This window comes from Patiria miniata, unplaced genomic scaffold, assembly GCF_015706575.1.
Source record: "Patiria miniata isolate m_02_andy unplaced genomic scaffold, ASM1570657v1 HiC_scaffold_3, whole genome shotgun sequence".
In the NCBI taxonomy this organism is placed as follows: Eukaryota; Metazoa; Echinodermata; class Asteroidea; order Valvatida; family Asterinidae; genus Patiria; species Patiria miniata.
Window position 1 is genome coordinate 32,324,916 of NW_024037069.1, and position 19,755 is coordinate 32,344,670.

At 41.3% G+C, this 19,755-nt stretch overlaps 1 protein-coding gene across 2 annotated transcripts; it reads right to left on the reverse strand.

Moving 5' to 3' along the window:
- Window positions 1-1,109: 1,109 nt before the first annotated feature.
- LOC119737129 (putative defense protein) lies at window positions 1,110-7,050 on the reverse strand. 2 transcript variants are annotated; one of them, XM_038211234.1, is made up of 6 exons: window positions 6,956-7,050; window positions 4,031-4,234; window positions 3,179-3,312; window positions 2,401-2,492; window positions 2,158-2,249; window positions 1,110-1,552 (listed from the first exon to the last, which is right to left on the reverse strand). In XM_038211234.1, exons 2-6 carry the CDS (start codon window positions 4,224-4,226, stop codon window positions 1,458-1,460), a joined length of 609 nt encoding a protein of 202 aa, XP_038067162.1. In that variant the 5' UTR covers window positions 4,227-4,234; window positions 6,956-7,050; the 3' UTR covers window positions 1,110-1,457. The 2 variants fall into 2 exon arrangements, with proteins under 2 accessions (XP_038067162.1, XP_038067161.1); XM_038211233.1 differs by lacking the exon at window positions 1,110-1,552 and having other exon boundaries at window positions 1,936-2,249.
- Between the last annotated feature and the right edge of the window lie 12,705 nt (window positions 7,051-19,755).

Genomic DNA, 19,755 nt, shown 5'->3' on the forward strand with positions numbered 1-19,755 from the left:
TGATTGTATTTCTGGATCTAGGGACCCCAATGGAAAAAGGATTTAAGGTGTCAATTTTGTAACAAAAAAAAATAATAAACAGTTATAATTATTTGTTTTCTGAATGTTGCACTTTTGTTGGCACACTTTGTATAATGAATTTTGAACATAAAGTGGAACCATAACAAGAGGTATAATAATAATATAGTTTTATTTCATATAGTTTTATTCTTATTAAGGGCCCTGATTAAAAGTAAAATCAGTTATTGAATGAAACCAATAAAAACATTAAACAAAACTAAAATTCTTAAATAATAAAATGAAAATATTAAAAGAGTTTTTAAAATGTATATAATGATAAAAAATCAAAATTTCCGTTAGTAAATAAAAATACTAATAAAAAAAACCACACAAACAAAACAAACAAACACCCCAAAAAGCACAATGAAGTTAAGAAATAAGAGCAAGAAAAAAATATAAATATTTAAAAACAGCAACCACAAAATACATTAAAATATATATAATTAACAAATAGCCCAATTTCTGAACAAAGGGATGAATATTAAAACAAAAAAATGTATAATTAGATGAAGTAAACAAGCAAGATACAAAACCAACCGAAAACGATCAGGCATGCATGGAAAATATCAAAAACAGGACAGAGGATGATTTCTAAATGAATGAATAAGAACTGAAACAGTTAAAGACATTAATCAAACAAACTAAACTAAAATGACACTAAAAAAATAATTGAAAATCATGCATAAAAATGTGTTATTAAAAGGACATGTAAGAATAAAAATATAAACAAATAAAACCAACAAACCTGACTGAAATTAAAATTGCAAACAATAATTCAATAAAAGAGAGATAACAATGACACAGTTTTAAGGTTTAAAGTATAAGAGAACTTTCGAACTTGGATAGGGACTCGGCCTGTCTCTGTGAGGTTTGTAACTTGTTCCATCCCAAGGTCCCTATATATTTGAAAGTGCGTTTACCTGCATTGGCTAATAAGAACAGAGGACACGGATTCCTGTGTAACCTATTTATCTACAAAACATGTATAATGTGAAAGAGTGTAATTACCACAACATTTTTGTTAAAAATTAATTCATTTTAAACACTTTTTAAATCTTTTCGGTAAGCCACTCTGTTTATGTGATTAAATGATGTATATATGAACTTCAGTATTTGTTTTCCGGAGTAATGGCAATTAAGCAATAAGCAAAAGCAAGCATTGTTATTTTTTCATGTCCGAGTATTTGTTCCTTGATGCAACTTTTCGCAATAAAAAGCTTGAATAATCAATAATCAAATGTCTATAGTTGCTCTCTTGGAAATTGACGCCTCTTTGGGTCATTATACGCACCATTCATCAGCGTCTTCCCAAAAGAGTAAGGCACATTCTTGAATAACACGGTTTTGTCCAGATGATATCACAAGAGGGCGGTATACACATTCACCATTAATCACAGTCACGCCACCATCGCCCAGAACACGGCAAAAGTCAAGAGGAAGATGCTGCTTGAAACTGCAGATTTGCTCGAGGGAGTGCTTTCGACCCCTGGAGCTACATTAAAAAAATATTGTGATGATATCTTTCTCAGAATATTAAGTGTTCGGCGGACCAATAAGAGTCTTACAGCGGGTCGCTATAATTACTATGTTTTTATGATATTGAAACACTTTTAGTTTGGTTTTTCTTCAAAGCTTTGTTTTCAGGGGTCATCAGCATATGTAATAAGGAGGACGCCCTCTGGAGGGCCCTATTGCCCGTGTCATGTCACATACTTTTGCCAAAGACGGATGTGATAAGTTACTGGCACCCAGTAATAATTCAAGCAACGTTTTGAACTCTGGACGCACATTTTGTCGTAGATTATTAGCTGGTCAATAATATCAAAATTTGAAGTTTCGTACATCAATCTAGCTATCTCCTGTTAACAAGCAAATTGTTACAAAATTATGCCCAACGTCCCTAAACTTATTAAATTATTAACTCCCCAACTTTGTAGTCGGAAAGTGAGCTTTGTTCGGGATAATTTTGTTTTTACCCAACAGTTTTCATAAAGAACCAAGGTGTTTGTACAGTTTGAAGATTGTAGACGAAATTTTCACCGAACATCCTTTTGGAAAATCCCCAAATTCCAAGGCAGAGGCCTGCCATATACATACCCAGGCTAGGCGTAGCACTGTAAACGTACGACAGAGGCTGTGATCTCACGCCTTCCCAGTAAACGCTTTCCGGACCCTTTACAATGGTTGCCCTAGAAATGACAATAAGAACGATCCTATTTATTTTGCTTTTGCAGAAGAATTTTACGAAGAATTCTGTTTCCTAAGACCTTTTGTGTTTTATTCACTGAGCCGTAGATTTGTGTCAACCAAATTACACAGAATAGCTTCAGCAACACTTACTGGAATGCAATAGATCCTAGATCATCGGATGGCGGCATCCACGTTGCAGTTATCTCCGTCTTGGCATTCTTGTTGTTGTGGGACCAGGCTCCCTATCGGACCAATCACATAAACACGATGGCTCAAACTTTCATGTAAGGCACTCACAACCGATAACCAACCGACCGACCAACTGACTGGCTGGCTGACTGAAGAACCGAAACACGGCTGTAAAATAAAAACCATCAGCAACAGCCACGCAACGAAACAGTCAACTGACAGACCAACCAACAAACAAACGGTCTAACTGGTAAACACTCTCGCACTCTATAAAGAGCGACAATTTGGAGTGGAACAAATGAAATGGAAATCTTATCAATTGAATAATGTAACTCTATATATCTTGTCCCATGTTTTAGTTGGATCATGGAGGAATTCCTCCATTTTGAGGTATGGCGGACTATATTTGAGGTATAGGGCGCGCTGCTTGGTTTGGGTAAATACAAAAGACTTTACCAAATCAAACAACGCCTTCCTATTTTGTCTGTCATACCTCGAATATGTTGGATAGAGTGAATTTGTCACTTTCGAAATAAGAGAACGACCAACTTTCCGACCGCTTATTAAAGCAAACGAAATGACCACTGAAGCATGCGAACAATAAGACATCAATAGCATACGTCGATGGTTCTGATGAGTGAATAGAAAAGTACAGCAATTTGTTTGAGGATAAGTGCTTCAGTTGAAATGGAAATAATTACAGAACTATGTAAGTCGAGAATTTGAGTAGCCTTCTCACCGCGGCAGAGGTGCAGGCAAGAACTTGCGATCCTTGAGGAACGTTGCTGAACGTTCCAAGAGCCGAGTCTGATTGGTTTCTCGCCTGAACGAAGAAACCGGCGAAGGTTACGCCCGGGTTGGCGCGGACTGTTACTGTTGTGACGAAATGAAGAAAAGCAGCTTACTTTGAAATGAAATGATGATGATTTCGTTAAGGATAAGGTTTGGTCAGGTAGGTGCGCATGGGCTGAGTTGAGCTGGAACTGACTCAATTTGGCTGGGCTGGGCTAGGCTGGGTTGTACTGGGCTATGTTGGGCGGGGTTGGTTGAGTTAGGCTTGGTTTAGTTGGTCTGAGTTTGTTTCTGCATTCAATAGGGGACGTTACAAAAGAGAGGACAATTGGGTCCCTAATTCCCGAAGGTCCACAATTGACAATCGTGTACAAAATATATTAGAGGTCTTCCTAAAAAAAGAATACAAACAAAAGAGGGACAACAGGGGGGGGGGGTTCACAAATGCAGGTATACACCCTTGGGTGAGTTGAGATGGGCTGGACTGGAATGGGTCAGGCTGGGTTAGGCGGGCCTGGACTGTGGTGGGCTGATCTGGTCTGGGTTGGGACGGAATGAGATGTGAAGGGATGGGCTTGGCTTATACTGGCGGCGCAGGGCGGGGCTGGGCTACTCCATAGGTTGGGATGGAAGGAACGGGTGGGGCTGGGCTTGGCTGGATGGGCTGGGCTGGGCTGGGCTAAATCAACTGGTTACACTATGTGACAACTCAATCTGAACTTTTGAGGGGGGGGGCAAAAAGTAAAGGGGTTCAAGAAATGCAGGTGCCTCGATTAATTTTTTTCGACACCGCCCTTACCCTGTATGGGTTGTCCCGCGGTATAGGTGTCATTACTGACCACAATGATGTAAGGTGCAGGGCCAGTGGCCGTGTTGCTAGGATGGCCACTTGGTGACATACTAGTGCAAACTGTGCGGTTTACCGGTGGCCCAGTCGGGAAAGCGATGATGCAGTATGGAAGAAGCACTGCCAGGAACACTCTACGAATTGCCATCTTGGACGCTGCAATATTGCAATTCAGAATATATCAATCACTTCTCAAAGGTGTGGGGGAACATACCTTGATTAGAACTAATGTATAGCGAAGCTCTAAAACGGCGTGGTTTCGGGGCCCGCCGAAGAGCCCCCAAAATTTTGAATTCTAGACGCTCTGTGGTGCAAGCTGAGTCAATTTCTCACCATTTTAACCAATATGTTTTAGCAAAAGGTTACCGATTAAAAATCATTTTGGAGTTTGGAGTAATTGATTCAGCGATTCTGAGCTACAGAATCACAATTTAATATAGGCTACATTTTTATTCGGCGACAAAAAAGTGTGAGGAGACAAACGATATGATATCCCCCGGCACTCAGGTGGGGGGACTTGTCCCCCCCCCCCCCCGTGCCCCACTGATTGGCGCCCATGGACTTTTCGGAGGTTATACAGGGTGTCCCCTCCCCCCCCCCCCCAAAAAAAGAACACTTAAAACCCCGCCTTTTTCACAGGGCCCATGTGATACATTCATGGACTCCTTAAAAATTCTCCTTTGTTTCCTATTCAACCTTTTTTTTCAATTTTCTTTCTTTTTTTTCCATTTTTAAGGGCATTTTTGTACCTTTTTTGTGTGGATGCTAATGAAAATTTCCATATTCATTAGCAATATGTCTTGTCATTTCACGCAGAAACCTCAATGTTGATTTCGGCACAAAAATCTGCCCGGAATTTAGTGGGGTTTTTTTGATGTCGTAAATTTTCTTTTCTTTGTTGATTTTTATTGTTGTTTCAGCACATGACAGTAGAGGCTTAAGCCAATGAGCCAAGTTAAATATAGGCTACATTGTTACCCCACGCAAGTCTGGCTTTGCAAAAGGAAGAAGAGTGATTCAGAAAATTGTACATTCTGTCATGATTCTATTGATTACATTGAACACTTTTTGTGGTCGTGTAAAATGGTAATAACCCCTTTGGAACGAAATCGAAAAGATTGCTGCATCTAAGTATGGCAAATCGATCAGTCTCTCCGTGGAAAATATTCTTTTCAGGGTAAGGGAAACATACAATAGTTATCGGTTTCTGAATACTCTAAATAATATAGGTAAACAAACAGTGAGTCGCTTTAAATTTGGCCAGTATTCCAACCTTATCATCCCTTTTGAGCAGGAACTCCAGCTTCGTCATATCAAGTAATCTGTTTTGTTAGAACTTGTGTTGTGTGTAATTCAGTAGTACCTATAGAGCAGACGATTAACTGTACATGTACATAGATTATTGTTACTTGATTGTATCTTTGAATAAAACAGAAAGAAAAGTTTTTCCGCAAATGTTTTCAATAAATAAATTGTGGGTCGACAATTTGAACAGAAAACCCCTCAAGTGAACAGTGTCTTCCTGAAATGACATCACAGCAACGCGCCCTCATTTGTTAGGAAAAGCATGGACAAGATTTAAATGTTTAAAAAAGTGTACTTTCCAATAAAATTAACCCAAAAAGCATGTCAAATAGTTTTCATACATTTATGAGGAGTGGAAAAGTGCACAAAATATGTTCCCATGTAACAGGCGCGGATCCGGGGGGATCGAATCCCCCCCCCCCCCAGTTCTGACTCATTTGTATTTTTTTGCAAAGAAATTCATTAAAAATGATATAAGCCAACCCCCCCCCCCCCCCCGGCGCTGTCACCAAAAAATTAAATACTGATAATAATATAGTAAGATTCATGTCATGGCCCTTAAAAAAGAAAGTCGCAAATATCGAAACACAACTGGAGGGTATGGGTCATTAGCTTTTCAACAACGAAAAAATCTTTTCAATCGGGTCAATATTTATTGAGTTATGGCCAATTCCAAATAAGTGGTTTCAATTGTCCTTTGTTTGGAATGTAATGGATTTTGGGTGGGGGTACTTCTGCTTTCTTTAATATTTGGACCTTTCTTTCTTGTTTGGTTCATGGACATTTCTTTTGGAACTAGGCCTAATGGTAGTCCTGAAAGGACTGTTTGGTTAACTTCTTAGATGTTTAATGTGCTGCTCTGTCTCTGCCCTGCACTTGGTATAGCCTTTTTCACAAAGGCAATTAAGTTTCGGCCCGGTTTCTTGGTGCGGCAGTCAAAATATCCGCAGTCGCCGTGGACAGAGTGAAAAAGCAGTACTTGTTCGTCATAACTCAATTTACCCAATCAGACAGATTTTCGGCGTTGAAAACCAAATGAACTTATACTCTTCAAAGATGTATCGATATTTGCGATGCATTTTTTACAAGCTGTGAAAAAGGGGGCTTTGAGGCTTCGGGTTTTCTGTTTGGGACGCCATCTTGGAGGCCATAGATCCATGGCAAAAGTTGGCAGTGTAAACTACATTATCTCATGACAAAGGAACAAAGGCCTACATGTCCTTAAGAACACAATTTGAAAGAGGTGGGCCTATATTATGGGGTTGGAGTGAGGAGGCGATGGAAATCGGTGGAGTGAGACTGTACAGGATAACCTGAATAATGATGTATTTTGAGAATCAACTGTCCAGACGCGATTGAATTATGCATTTTCATTGGTTTCTTTTCCCGTACTGCACACAGCAGCAGGAGAACGAACGTAGCTTACAGGCCTGCGTAAAACGAAACAATTCATGTGCATGTACATGTATCGCACGGTTAGGAATACAAACGACGACATATATTTCTAACAAAGCACGAGCTTTCACCTTTTTTACTCCTCTATGCCTATGCTATAACCAAAACAATATCTACCTTGGAAGCACTAAATATAATGGGCTGATGAGTGCTGACCTATCCAACGTCAGAAACCTCGAAGTGAGGGTGAAAAGTAAATATCCAAAGGTCTTACACGGACAAAATTCAGTTGACAAATATGTGCTTCAGCCAGTCCCATGTGACCTGCCCTAGCATAATGAGGAATAACCTCCACTTTTGACCTTTCAATTTATGTACATCATGTAAAAGCGCAAATCATCGGCTTTTCGAGTGATAACAAATTTATTTATGTTGCTTAATATATTCCAAAGTTATGCCGCTGAAACTTCAACAGTGTTCAACCGATCTTCGCCTTCGCCGACCTCATTTTTGAGAAAAAAAAGACGCGCATTGCGTGCGTGCTAATTCAGGCGGCGTCGATTACTCAAAACAAGTATTTGGGGGACATTCCTCATTTTGCCTCAGTAGGTCAAATAATGCTCGTATAAGTTACCCTGTCGTATGATTTCCTGCTTTCGACTGGCGATGGAGGTAGTGCTTAAAGCATCAGCTTGCTGGGTAGTTAATAATAAAAAAAACGTTTTGTTAGATTACTGAAACGATCGAAACACATCTTATACTCTCTAAGATTTTTTTTCTCCATTTTTCATCAAATAGACAATAGAGTAAAAAATACAGTGACAAAGTACTGGGGGGCACCGTGCACCCCCCCCCCCCCCCCCCCCCAGCGCATGTCCGCGTCCCCGGGTGCTCGATCCCCTTACCCGTTTAAAATCGTGAACTGAAAATTACATTTGCCTACGGTGCCCCCCCAAAAAAAAAATTATGCACCCCCAATAGTACGTACGTGCCCCCTTAAGTTTATACACGCCACTGCAACTATATGCATGATCATTGAAATTCGAACCATTTGCAACATATCGACAGCATTAAGCAAGCAAACACCATATTAACACGGACAAAACTTTAAAACGATGTGGTTTTTTTCTAATGAATGCAAAACATTTTTCCTGACCCTTACAATTTGAAACCTAAAGGTATTTTAATGGGATTTTTTCTTAATTTTTTTCTGAGATAAAAAGCTATTGAGTTTGCGGTTTATGTAAATTCAAAACAGGTAATTACAAGTATAAAACAACTTTAGCCCATAACTAAATAAACAGCCTCCTTTGATCTGATCAGACACAAAAATCTCACTACAGAATGCTTTAAAAACTTAGCAAAAATAAAACAAGATCAACATATTTTGATCATGCGATGGATCACTGCACCTTTAAACAGATTCTGTTGACCTTACACCCTCTTACACTTGACCTCAGACCTGTAAAATGATAGCAGCGCGCACTGTGAGAACCAGGGAGTTAAAGGAAACTGTACGCCTCCCAATGTCTACTTCATTTCATTAATATTCATTACGTCTGCCATTTACATGCGCAGTGCGCAACAGGACATCGGTCTCCAAGTCATTCAAATTCTGACTGGAGACCAGGGAAGACACATCCAATTTATAACGTCTTTCCTTTTCGTGTTTTTTAGGTAATTATTTTCACTTTTTGTCATAATTTCTACATTTCCATATTTACACTTTCCTTAGAGAATGTGCATGTCTTAACTAAAGTGTTTGCGAGGCATTTTGTAGATTTTTGTTAGTATTTTGGTGTAGTTTATTATAAAGAATTACATGAAGTGCCGGTCTTGAGATATTTCCAAAATCTCATCCATTATCCTTTGGTGATACTATTCCTCATCAGTCTCGATTGCTTTTGTAAATGTTTATTTAGTAACATAGTTTAATATCCTTAAGTTACAACACGGTTTAGGGTAGCTTTTCGTATTTTTCTATGATTTTGTGTCACATTTTCAAGATGGCGACTGACATTTGAGTTTTGGCGGGAACCGCCAAACATAGTCAACGTAGCCATCCTTTAGCCATCCGTTTACGTGATTAATTATATTGTAAAACATTCCATAATTCCAGTCGGTATATGTATTTTATAATTTAATACGTTAGTGATGAGGAGCAGACCGTCCTTTACTAACTGAGTCACAAAGTTGACACTTATTCACGCTTTCTTTGTACTTTAGGATACTCTCTATTTGAACTAAAAATGTAACAATGTATATTTTGGATTGATTAATTAGTCTTAGTTATTATCTTTAATGTCTTTTAATGTTTTCCCTTGATATTTTCTGTAGTAAGTCATTCAAATTCTGACTGGAGACCAGGGAAGACGTACACATCCAATTTATAACGTCTTTCCTTTTCGTGTTTTTCAGAAATAAACCTTCAGCGCATAGTTGCCGTGTCCTCTTCCAAATTATTGACCCCGACCAGCAAGGGTCACACATATACCATATTATATACATGCTGCGGCAGTCATGCATGAACTTCAAATAATACCAGTAAAAAAAATATGATAAGTAGTCTGCCAACTGCAGCTGTCAACTTGAAACAAAATATACAACCATGTATACAATATCGTATAAGGTCACGACATATGTGCCACACGATGCATGTTTTATGTGCATATATGTCACAACGTGGATGCATGCATCCGGCTTTGCCATTTCAGTTCTTTCATTGTAATATTTACCTCAGTAAAAATATCCAAACATTAATTGTATAAAAGATAACTTTGCAGCAAATGCCAATATTAACAACGAATGTTTGATTGTATTTCAAAACAAACATCGAACTCTCAAAGTCGGAGAAGATCGAGAAAACTACAAAATATTTGACAAAGCAATGTCAAGAATGCACAAAGCAAAACAAATGAAGCTAACACAGTACAGGGTGAGTAAAAAAAAGCGAAACTCAAATGTCAGGACTATTGTTTTAGTGAATTTCTGCGTGTAGCACTTTCAAAATCTAGGATATGAAAGCCCAATTCATATAGGCTTTCTTTTAGTACAAGAATCATTCAAATCACTCGGCCATAATGAGATTCCCAGCATGCATTGTAGTTAATCGGGTGGTCAAGAATTGTAGAATCAAATCCAAGTACACAGTCATGATAAGCCTGGGCAAAGAAAACATTGCGTTCTATCCAAAAAAAAATCACATATTCATGGTTTAAAAAATGACAATTTAAAAACTGAACTGGTTACCATGGTAACATTGGGCATCCTTCACAACTGGTTTGGTACCATAATTATTGACCCCTGATAGAATTTTGGAGAGATCACCGATTTAATGCCGATCAGTGGAAGCACTCAGGATTAATTATTATTATAGGATGGGGGGTTGTGACCCCGCCCCCTGATACCCATAGGGTTTACGTTATAAGAGTACCTGCCTAAAAAAGATATTAAGCTTCTCATTACGAAAGGCTATCATATATTTTTTTCACTTTTTGGTGATGAAACAAAGAAATTAACACAATTGAAGTCTTGCTACACATGGTCTGGCCAATGGACCAAATGGAAATGAGGTCATATCTGTCGTAGAGGGCGCTGCACTGGCAACTACATGGATCCCATCAGGACAGTCAGCAGGAATAACGTGATGGTGAGGAGTACCGTAGTCACAGTCACACTGGGTCTAAACGAGTAGGAATCTGTAGGAAAAACAACTAGCCACGAGAAAATAATTATGGCTCTTTCCAAATTACTAAGCTATGGCTTGACATTTCACACGCGCCTATTCTTTTCTTTTATTTCTCACCTCAAAAAAGATCACTTACGCCCTCGCGGTGTTAAAGCTTCTCGACCCCCTTTTCTGAAATGGGTGTTCGGACTTTTTCAAGGAAATGCACTGGAAACCCTTTTCTAAAATTAGGGGGGTCAGAAAAAAATTTTTTTCAAAGGAATTGCACCCGACCCCTTTTCTCAAAATTTTTAAAAGCAATTAACGCACTCGACCCCCCTTTTCTTAATATAGGGAATTTGACAACTTTTTTATGGAAATGAACTCGACCCCTCTTGTTTTAATTGAGGCGGTCGGACAATATTTTTCTTATCGGGGTTCGGACAATTATCTTTTTTTTTCAGAAAATGCATTCGCGCCCCCCAAGTTTTTTTTCAAAGGCAATTAATTATGCTCTCGACTCCGGCCTTTTTCTGAAATCAGTAGCAGTAGAACAAATTGTAGTGGCCCATTTTAGAAAAGCAAGCAAGGACATTGCTTACATTACATTTATATTTTTTTGGTCACTGTATTTCAGGTAAATTTTCTCTGTATTAATTTAGTTATTGTTTTCAAAAAAAGGCTCCAAAACGTTTCATTAAAGGGGGCACATACACCACCATAAACCTGTACATTAGTGTGCACGAGCTCATTAACATGTTGTACCCCCCACAATTTATTTTTGAATGAGAGGTCCTTAAGGCCTATACTTGGGATGGATTGTAGAAATATTTATGTTAATAAAGTATTGTTGATATGTGGCTTCAAACTTTGGCAATTTTATTCGAAATAAAGCCTGACTTGTTGGTCTATTTCGCATAGAGGCCGGGCTTACATTTAGACCTGGGCCCAGGGATTGACAACAATTTTAGGGATGTGTTGGGAGAGAAGAATATTTCCCAAAAAAAATGGCGGGGGACCTCTGGTAAATCTGAACAGAAAATTTAACAGAAAGCATCTTGAATTTCCAGAGAAGCCACCATGGTACAAGAAGAGTCTCGGTGTTTAATACAGTTTGAAGATTATTGACGATTTTTTTCACCGAAAATCATCCAAATGTCAAGGCAGAGACCTGTCGTATACAAATCCAGGCTAGGTGCAGCACTGTATACGTAAGACAGAGGCTGTGATTTCACTTTTCCAATAGCAACTGACGCTGGCTGGACACTTCACAATGGTTTCCCTTGCGATGACAAGAATGATCCTATTTATCTTGCTTTTATAGAAGAATTTGACGAACAATTCTGTTTCCGAATACATTTGTGTTTTAAACACTGAGCCGTAGATTTTTGACAACCGAAACAGGTTCAGCAACACGTGCAATAGATCCTCGATCATCGGATGGCGGCATCCACGTTGCAGTTATTTCCGTCTTGGGATTCTTGTTGTTGTGGGACCAGGATTCCTACCGGAACAATCAAACAAACCCGATGATTCAACCTTTCAACACAACCAATAGCCAACCGACCGACCGACTGACTGGTTGACTATCTGAAAAACCGAAACACAACCAGAATGTAACATAAATATCATCAGCTACAGCCATGCAATGAAACAGTCAACTAACTGACAAACACTCTCATTCTACAAAGTGACAATTTAGTGTGAAAAATACCGTTACATTGAAAGAGTTAGAAAATTGATTGGGAATCTTATCGATTAAATTAATTTTAACTCGAGAATGTCTTGGAGGAATACCTCCAATAGCCTATTTGAGGTATGGCAGACTATTTGAGGTATAGGTTTGGATAAATACAAAAGACTTTACCAATTCAAACAGCGCCCTCCTATTGTGTCTGCCATACCTCGAATTTGTCTGAGTATCACCCGTTATCCACGGAGCCAAGTCTCCTGTATAACGTCTGATATGTCTAAGCAGGCATAATATATGCAAGCCGCGCGCCAGCCAATCGGAGTCGACTTAACTAAATCGTGACGTCATTTCATTCCCAAAACAGGACTAATGGTTTGATTGGTCAATTCGAATGCAGTGTTTTGTAATACAACAACCAGAAGACCCGATATAGAAAGCGCCCGCTGATTGGTCAAAATCTGGAGGTCAAAATGCGGTTGTCTTTCCTAATTAATCAGCGAATTTATTCAAAAATTATAGACCGTGGCTTTCTAATTCTATTACATAGACTGTTCACCTCGAATATGCTTATGGTATTCCTCCATGGTTGGATAGAGTGACTTTGTCACTTTCGAATAAGAAAACAACCAACTGTCTGACCGCGTAAACATGCTAAAGCATGCAAACAATAAAACACCGATAGCATACGTCAATTGGCTCTGGGGAGTATAAGTGCTTGATTTGAAATAATTACGGAATTGTGTAAGTCGAGAATTTGAGTAGCCTTCTCACCGCAGCGGAGGTGCAGGCAAGAACTTGCGATCTTTGGGAACGATGCTGAACGTTCCAAGAGCATTCATCTTAGCTGAGTCTGATTGGCTTCTTGCCTGAACGAAGGAACCGGCGAAGTTTACACTGGAGCGGACTGTCACTGTTGTTTGTTACAAGATTAAGAAAAGCAGCGTAGTTTGAATTATGATGATGATGTCGTTAGGGTTAAAGGTGGGGTCATCTACAGGTGTGCATGGGCTTGGTGAGCTGGAATAAGCCATTTGCGTGTTAAATTTGAATAAAATCTGGAACGCTGACTTAATACAATGCTTTGCACGTTTTAACCTAGCATTCTCCCGACTAAAGAGACTGTTACTATGTCACGTGATTCGGGGCAAGCCTTATGCTAGCAACCCCCAGCTCCGGCATGGTCTGGTGTCTTTGTGCCATTATCACCCATTGTGAACGATGTATTGGTGCTGAGCGTCTCTTACGTAACTATGCAAGAGCTTGCCCCGAATCATGTGATTAGCAACAGTGTCTTTGGTCTGGAGAATTCACAGTTAAAATGTGCCAAGCATTCTGAGCAGGTCATTGTACCAGACGGTTTTCAATGTAAATCCCAAAGGGTATAGGTTACACGCAAATGGCTTATTGGCTCGAATTGGCTGGGCTAGGCTTGGCTGGGTTGTGCTGGACTGGACTGGGCTGGGTTATGCTGGGCTGGACTGCGCTGGGCTGGGCTGATATAGGTTGGATGGGTTAAACTGGGTTAGGCTGGGCTTGACTGCGGATTGAATAAGACGGGATGGGCTGTGCTGGAATCGGATAGGATGAGATGTGAAGGGATGGGCTTGGCTAAGCAGGGCAGGGCTGGGCTGGGCTACTCCATAGGTTGGGATGGGAGGCACGGATGGGGCTGGGCTAGGCTGGTTTGGGTTGGGCTGGGCTGGACTGGGCTGTGATGGATTGGGAGTCAGGCGGGGCTGGGCTTGGTTTGGCTAGACTGGATTGGGTTTGATTGGGCAGGACTTAAGTGGGCTGGGATGCAGGGCTGAACTGGGCAGGATTGGGAAAGAATAGGCTGGGTTGGGTTGGAGTGGATTAGATAGGTATGGGCTGGGCTGCGCACTGGGCCTGACATTGCATGGGCTGGGCTGGGCTGGGCTGTCCTGGGCTTCACTGGCTGTGCTGGGCTGGGCTTGGCTGGGTTGGGCTGGGCTGGACACAGTCAACTGGTTACACTCTGCAACCACTAATACTGACATGTTGAGTGGGTCAAGAAGTATAGGGATTTAAGAATAGGTGCCTTGATCAATTTTCGTCACTGCCTTTACCCTTTATGGGTTGTCTTGCGGTATAGGTGTCATTAATCATGACCACAGGTACTGGGCCAGTGGTCGTGTTGCTAGAATGGTGATCCCCCGGTGACTGCTGGTACAAACTTCGGGGTGGTGGTCTACCGTTCGTCCATTCGGCAAAGCAACGATGCAGTATGGAAGAAGCACTGCCAGGAACACTGTACGAATTGCCATCTTGGACGCTGCAATATCGCAATTCAATTTAAGGATGTTTTTGAAATGTGACTATAAAGCATGGTGAGTCAAAAACAAAATGACCTGGATTCAAGATTTTTTTTCTTGCAAAGCAATCAAATTTGAAACACCAAACTGTGGCAATTGGAAAAAAAAAATTACGAATTCATGATTAGCGGGTTCAACATAAATTGTCTTTTTTTCACGATTGGCTGTTTATCTTAACGTCCCGTGGAACGCGTAACTATTGTCTGACAATGACATGAATTCGGTTTTGAACAGGACCCTATAGAAAGCTGGTGTCCAGCCCCAGCCCCCCCCCCCCCCCCCCCCCCCCCCCCCCCCCCCCCACTATTTGATTTTTACGGAGGCCGTGTGTCCGGTGGAGCACAGAAACATTGGGCGCCCCTACTCTGTAACATCCAGAATTGTGAACACAAACACCGTTTCAAAGTTCGCAAAACGAAATCGATTCACACTCGTCCCTATATGAATTGATTTCGTCTTGCTGAAAGAACACATAGCTTTTTTGTGATCCGTGGACGGAACATTAAAACGGTGTAGGTGTTCATAATTCCCTAAATTGAAAAGTATGCCTACATGAGTGATTTAAATGATTGTTGTACTAAAAGCTTTTTTATTGGGCTTTCATGTGCTAGATTTTGAAAGTGCTTCAGGCAAAATTTCATTTAGGAATTGGTCTTGCCATTTGGGTTTCGGTTTCTTTGACTTACCCTGTATCTAAAGCAGGTCTATGTATATAATTTATATTCTTGGAGATGGAGAGGAGGCGAAGGATATGGGTGGAGTTGGTTGGCACATAATAACCTCATTGATATCATTTACAGAATTGTTATTGACACATCCTTTTTTTTCTCGAAATATCAGGCCCACTAAGATTTTTCTTTAAATAAAACAAATTAACCAATGTACACAATGGCGTAGCACTGCCCCCCCCCCCCCCCACCCGCCAGCGGATGTCCGTGCCCCCCGGATCCCTTCCTTCATCCATTTAAAATCTTTAATTGAAAACAATATCATTTGCCTTCAGTGCCTCCCCCCCCCCCCCGCCAAACAAATATATGCACCATAGGCGTCCCCTCAAGTTGGACCTTGTACGCCACTGCAACTACAAAATGGTACTCATTAGCAACCATTAAATCGACAGCAAGCAAACAACATCAAACTTCAGACTATACACTGTTATTTCGGCTGTGTGCTATATGAACCTAGCAACCAGTTGTGTAACAACAGTTTACACAACGGGTTGCTAGGTTCATATCGTCGCTTTGCTAACGAACTGACAAAAACCTCCAAAATCGATAATTATTCGATTTTGAGTTTTACTAGCCATTTTATTATAGTTGTCTCAAGGGACAATTAGACCAAGTTTCAAGGCAAAATATTGTTTATTTTCTTAATTATTGTAAACAAACAATTGACAAATAGCCTGAAATCGGTGATTTTCATTTTCACAAAGTGTAAAAAAGTGTATAAAGTTCTCACGAAGTGACAAAAAGTCACCTCGTGAGCAGGGCCAGAAATTATACAATGGTTTATACGCGGCAGGATGGAAGCATGCACGCGCGCGCGAACGATGTTGAAAAAGAACAGACGCGCGCGCGTTCAACTGTCGTGACGCGCAAAAGTAACAAGTTTGTTGCGTCGAAAAAAAGATTCATGATCCCACGAAGTGATTAAAACTGTGTACAAAGTAATTGGCAAAATATGGGAGCCAAAGTTCTGATGTTCTCACGAAGTGCAAAAAAGTTTTATTAATGAATTACTGTTTAATTACGAACTATTTTCAACAAACAACTATGAACTAACAAAGAGAAAATCATATCCTATCGGACAATGTAAAAATTTCCGAATTCTGTTACTGCAAAATGGTCGAAAATGTCCTTGGAAAAATGAATAACTTCAAATGCGATTATCTCAGAATGAACTTTTGTCAAATTTTGAGGTTTGTGAGCAAAGCGACGATATAGTACACAACCGTCTGAGTTTACACAAGCGAAATAACAGCGTAAATACACTTCATATCGTGACAATATTGTGCGTTAGATAACGAAGATTAAGTGTTTACACACTGGACAGATGATTTAATGTTTATTATTATCGAACCGTGGAGATAAAAAAAATTATACAATAACTTTACAAGTGCTTTGGCAGCGGCGGCGGAACGGTTTTCAAACTTGGGGGGGGGGAAGATCACCAAAAAGGGAACTTGCTCACTGTCCAAAGTACATACCATTAACTGTTATTACAAGTGCTTTGGCAGCGGCGGCGGAACGGTTTTCAAACTTGGGGGGGGGGGGGTGATCACCAAAAAGGGGAACTTGCTCACTGTTCCAAAGTACATACCCATTAACTGTTATTACAAGTGCTTTGGCAGCGGCGGCCGGAACGGTTTTCAAACTTGGGGGGGGGAAGATCACCAAAAAGGGGAACTTGCTCACTGTTCCAAAGTACATACCCATTAACTGTTATTACAAGTGCTTTGGCAGCGGCGGCGGAACGGTTTTCAAACTTAGGGGTGGGGGGGGGATCACCAAAAGGGGAACTTGCTCACTGTTCCAAAGTACATAATCATTAACTGTTATTACAAGTGCTTTGGCAGCGGCGGCGGAACGATTTTCAAACTTTGGGGGGATCACCAAAAAGGGGAACTTGCTCACTGTTCCAAAGTACATACCCATTAACTGTTATTAAAAGTGCTTTGGCAGCGGCGGCAGAACGGTTTTCAAACTTTGGGGGGGATCACCAAAAAGGGAACTTGCTCACTGTTCCAAGTACATACCCATTAACTGTTATTACAAGTGCTTTGGCAGCGGCGGCGGAACGGTTTTCAAACTTTGGGGGGGATCACCAAAAAGGGGAACTTGCTCACTGTTCCAAAGTACATACCCATTAACTGTTATTACAAGTGCTTTGGCAGCGGCGGCGGAACGGTTTTCAAACTTAGGGGTGGGGGGGGGGGGTAATCACCAAAAAGGGGAACTTGCTCACTGTTCCAAAGTACATACCCATTAACTGTTATTACAAGTGCTTTGGCAGCGGCGGCGGAACGGTTTTCAAACTTTGGGGGGGGGGGATCACCAAAAAGGGGAACTTGCTCACTGTTCCAAAGTACATACCCATTAAACTGTTATTAAAAGTGCTTGGCAGCGGCGGCGGAACGGTTTTCAAACTTGGGGGGGGGGGGTGATCACCAAAAAGGGGAACTTGCTCACTGTTCCAAAGTACATACCCATTAACTGTTATTACAAGTGCTTTGGCAGCGGCGGCGGAACGGTTTTCAAAACTTTGGGGGGGATCACCAAAAAGGGGAACTTGCTCACTGTTCCAAAGTACATACCCATTAACTGTTATTAAAAGTGCTTTGGCAGCGGCGGCGGAAACGGTTTTCAAACTTGGGGGGGGGGGGTGATCACCAAAAAGGGGAACAGTGTAAATACACTTCAAATCGTGACAATATTGTGACAATATTGTGCGTTAGATAACGAAGATTAAGTGTTTACACACTGGACAGATGATTAATGTTTATTATTATCGAACCGTGGAGATAAAAAAAATTTATACCATAACTGTTATTACAAGTGCTTTGGCAGCGGCGGCGGAACGGTTTTCAAACTTGGGGGGGGGGGGGAGATCACCAAAAAGGGGAACTTGCTCACTGTTCCAAAGTACATACCCATTAACTGTTATTACAAGTGCTTTGGCAGCGGCGGCGGAACGGTTTTCAAACTTAGGGGTGGGGGGGGATCACCAAAAAGGGGAACTTGCTCACTGTTCCAAAGTACATACCCATTAACTGTTATTACAAGTGCTTTGGCAGCGGCGGCGGAACGGTTTTCAAACTTTGGGGGGGGGGGGATCACCAAAAAGGGGAACTTGCTCACTGTTCCAAAGTACATACCCATTAACTGTTATTAAAAGTGCCTTGGCAGCGGCGGCGGAACGGTTTTCAAACTTGGGGGGGGGGTGATCACCAAAAAGGGGAACAGTGTAAATACACTTCAAATCGTGACAATATTGTGACAATATTGTGCGTTAGATAACGAAGATTAAGTGTTTACACACTGGACAGATGATTAATGTTTATTATTATCGAACCGTGGAGATAAAAAAATTTATACCATAACTGTTATTACAAGTGCTTTGGCAGCGGCGGCGGAACGGTTTTCAAACTTGGGGGGGGGGGGGAAGATCACCAAAAAGGGGAACTTGCTCACTGTTCCAAAGTACATACCCATTCACTGCTATTACAAGTGCTTTGGCAGCGGCGGCGGAACGGTTTTCAAACTTAGGGGGGGGGGGGGTGATCACCAAAAAGGGGAACTTGCTCACTGTTCCAAAGTACATACCCATTCACTGCTATTACAAGTGCTTTGGCAGCGGCGGCGGAACGGTTTTCAAACTTAGGGGGGGGGGGTGATCACCAAAAAGGGGAACTTGCTCACTGTTCCAAAGTACATACCCATTAACTGTTATTACAAGTGCTTTGGCAGCGGCGCGGCGGAACGGTTTCAAACTTTGGGGGGATCACCAAAAAGGGGAACTTGCTCACTGTTCCAAAGTACATACCCATTAACTGTTATTACAAGCTGCTTGGCAGCGGCGGCGGAACGGTTTTCAAACTTTGGGGGGGGGGATCACCAAAAAAGGGGAACTTGCTCACTGTTCCAAAGTACATACCCATTAACTGTTATTAAAAGTGCTTTGCAGCAGCGGCGGCGGAACGGTTTTCAAACTTGGGGGGGGGGGGGGGGTGATCACCAAAAAGGGGAACAGTGTAAATACACTTCAAATCGTGACAATATTGTGACAATATTGTGCGTTAGATAACGAAGATTAAGTGTTTACACACTGGACAGATGATTTAATGTTTATTATTATCGAACCGTGGAGATAAAAAAATTTATACCATAACTGTTATTACAAGTGCTTGGCAGCGGCGGCGGAACGGTTTTCAAACTTGGGGGGGGGGGGGAAGATCACCAAAAAGGGGAACTTGCTCACTGTTCCAAAGTACATACCCATTCACTGCTATTACAAGTGCTTTGGCAGCGGCGGCGGAACGGTTTTCAAACTTAGGGGGGGGGGGGGGGGGGGGTGATCACCAAAAAGGGGAACTTGCTCACTGTTCCAAAGTACATACCCATTCACTGCTATACAAGTGCTTGGCAGCGGCGGCGGCGGAACGGTTTTCAAACTTAGGGGGGGGGGGGGGTGATCACCAAAAAGGGGAACTTGCTCACTGTTCCAAAGTACATACCCATTAACTGTTATTACAAGTGCTTTGGCAGCGGCGGCGGAACGGTTTTCA